The sequence below is a fragment of the Piliocolobus tephrosceles genome, chromosome 16 (assembly GCF_002776525.5).
Source record: "Piliocolobus tephrosceles isolate RC106 chromosome 16, ASM277652v3, whole genome shotgun sequence".
Lineage (NCBI taxonomy): Eukaryota > Metazoa > Chordata > Mammalia > Primates > Cercopithecidae > Piliocolobus > Piliocolobus tephrosceles.
In genome coordinates this window covers 4,917,455-4,919,076 of record NC_045449.1, presented here as the reverse complement: position 1 = coordinate 4,919,076, position 1,622 = coordinate 4,917,455, and the positions used below count along the sequence as shown (strand labels likewise).

Here is a 1,622-nt window from a genome sequence, read left to right as displayed (position 1 = left end):
TTTCGCCCAGGCTGGAGTGCAGTGGCGTGATCTCGGCTCACTGCAAGCTCCGCCTCCCGGGTGCATGCAATTCTCCTGCCTCAGCCTCCCGAGGAGCTGGGACTACAGGCACTTGCCACCGCACCTGGCTAACTTTTTGTGTTTTTAGTAGAGACAGGGTTTCACCGTGTTAGCCAGGATAGTCTCGATCTCCTGACCTCGTGATCCGCCCGCCTCAGCCTCCCAAAGTGCTGGGATTACAGGCATGAGCCACCGCGTCCGGCTTGCCTTCATTTTTTCAATAAAACTTCTTTAGTGTTTCATTATGGAGAAATTAGGGGGGAAAAAGCAGACAAATGGGAGAAATTAAAAAGCAGAAACTCTCTTCTCTGTGTAGTCCCATCACCAAGAGATAACCGTTGGTAATATCCAAGTAAATATTCTTCCAGTCTTTGTCATATATATAGTAGTTTTTAAGCATTTGTTTTCATTCCAGAAATGTAAATTTTAATCTAAGTGTCATTTCTTCATACATCCAGAACAGGTATATTTACATTTTCTGTCAGTTGTTACAGAAGATGGCCCAGAGCCCAAGGACAAAGGATCATTGCCACAACCACCCATTACTGAAGTGGAATCACAGGTGTCCTCAGAAAATCTTGCTACTGACACCTCTACATTTGAAGCTACCTCCGAGGGTACCTTACAACTGCAGCAAAGAAATCCCAAAGCGGAGACACTGAGGTGGTCCCCTGCCCAGGGGAAAAGTTTCAGGCAGACGGTTGTCACCCATAAGGAAATTCCCACAGGGAAGAAAGACCATGAATGTAGTGAATGTGGTAAAACCTTCATTTATAACTCACATCTTGTTGTCCACCAGAGAGTTCATTCTGGAGAGAAACCCTATAAGTGTAGTGACTGTGGGAAAACTTTCAAACAGAGCTCAAACCTCGGTCAGCATCAGAGAATTCATACAGGAGAGAAACCCTTCGAATGTAACGAATGTGGGAAGGCCTTCAGGTGGGGTGCTCATCTTGTTCAGCATCAGAGGATTCACTCAGGAGAGAAGCCCTATGAGTGTAATGAGTGTGGGAAGGCCTTTAGTCAAAGCTCATATCTCAGTCAGCATCGGAGAGTTCACAGTGGAGAGAAACCTTTTATATGTAAAGAATGTGGGAAAGCTTATGGATGGTGCTCAGAACTCATTAGACATCGGAGAGTTCATGCCAGAAAAGAGCCTTCCCATTGAATTGAAGGGGAGAACGTCTCCAGACAGGATTCTTCATCGGTCTAATCTACTTTAGGACTGGATCGCATAAAAGTTATAAGCTCCTTAAGATTTTTCCTGTGTCTTTCTTGATTTAGGAAAAACTGTTTACTTAGTTCTGCCTGTAGACCATCCCTTCATGTCCTTTGATGAAGATACCGATATTCATTAGGACGCCTTTGGCCGCAAGTACTAGCCAAGTTGGTTTGCTTCTTTCTAGCATGATCTGCCTAGTTTGCCCACCAATAATGTCTACTTCATTATATTATTATTATTTTTTTTTTTGAGACGGAGTCTTGCTCTCTTGCCAGGCTGGAGTGCAATGGCATGATCTCAGCTCACTGCAACCTCCACTTCCTGGGTTCAAGCAATCCTC

General features: G+C 44.6%; 1 protein-coding gene across 3 annotated transcripts in view; it reads left to right on the top strand.

Moving 5' to 3' along the window:
* The window catches only part of ZNF232 (zinc finger protein 232), a 6,542-nt gene extending 5,224 nt beyond the window's left edge, over positions 1–1,318 (top strand). For 2 of the 3 annotated variants that reach the window (XM_023184748.3, XM_023184750.1), the window contains exon 4: positions 519–1,318. In XM_023184748.3, the coding sequence (XP_023040516.1) occupies positions 519–1,228 (710 nt within the window). In that variant the 3' untranslated portion in view covers positions 1,229–1,318. The remainder of the gene's footprint in view (positions 1–518) is intronic. The other variant, XM_023184749.1, reaches the window with a different exon arrangement.
* Positions 1,319–1,622: the final 304 nt, after the last annotated feature.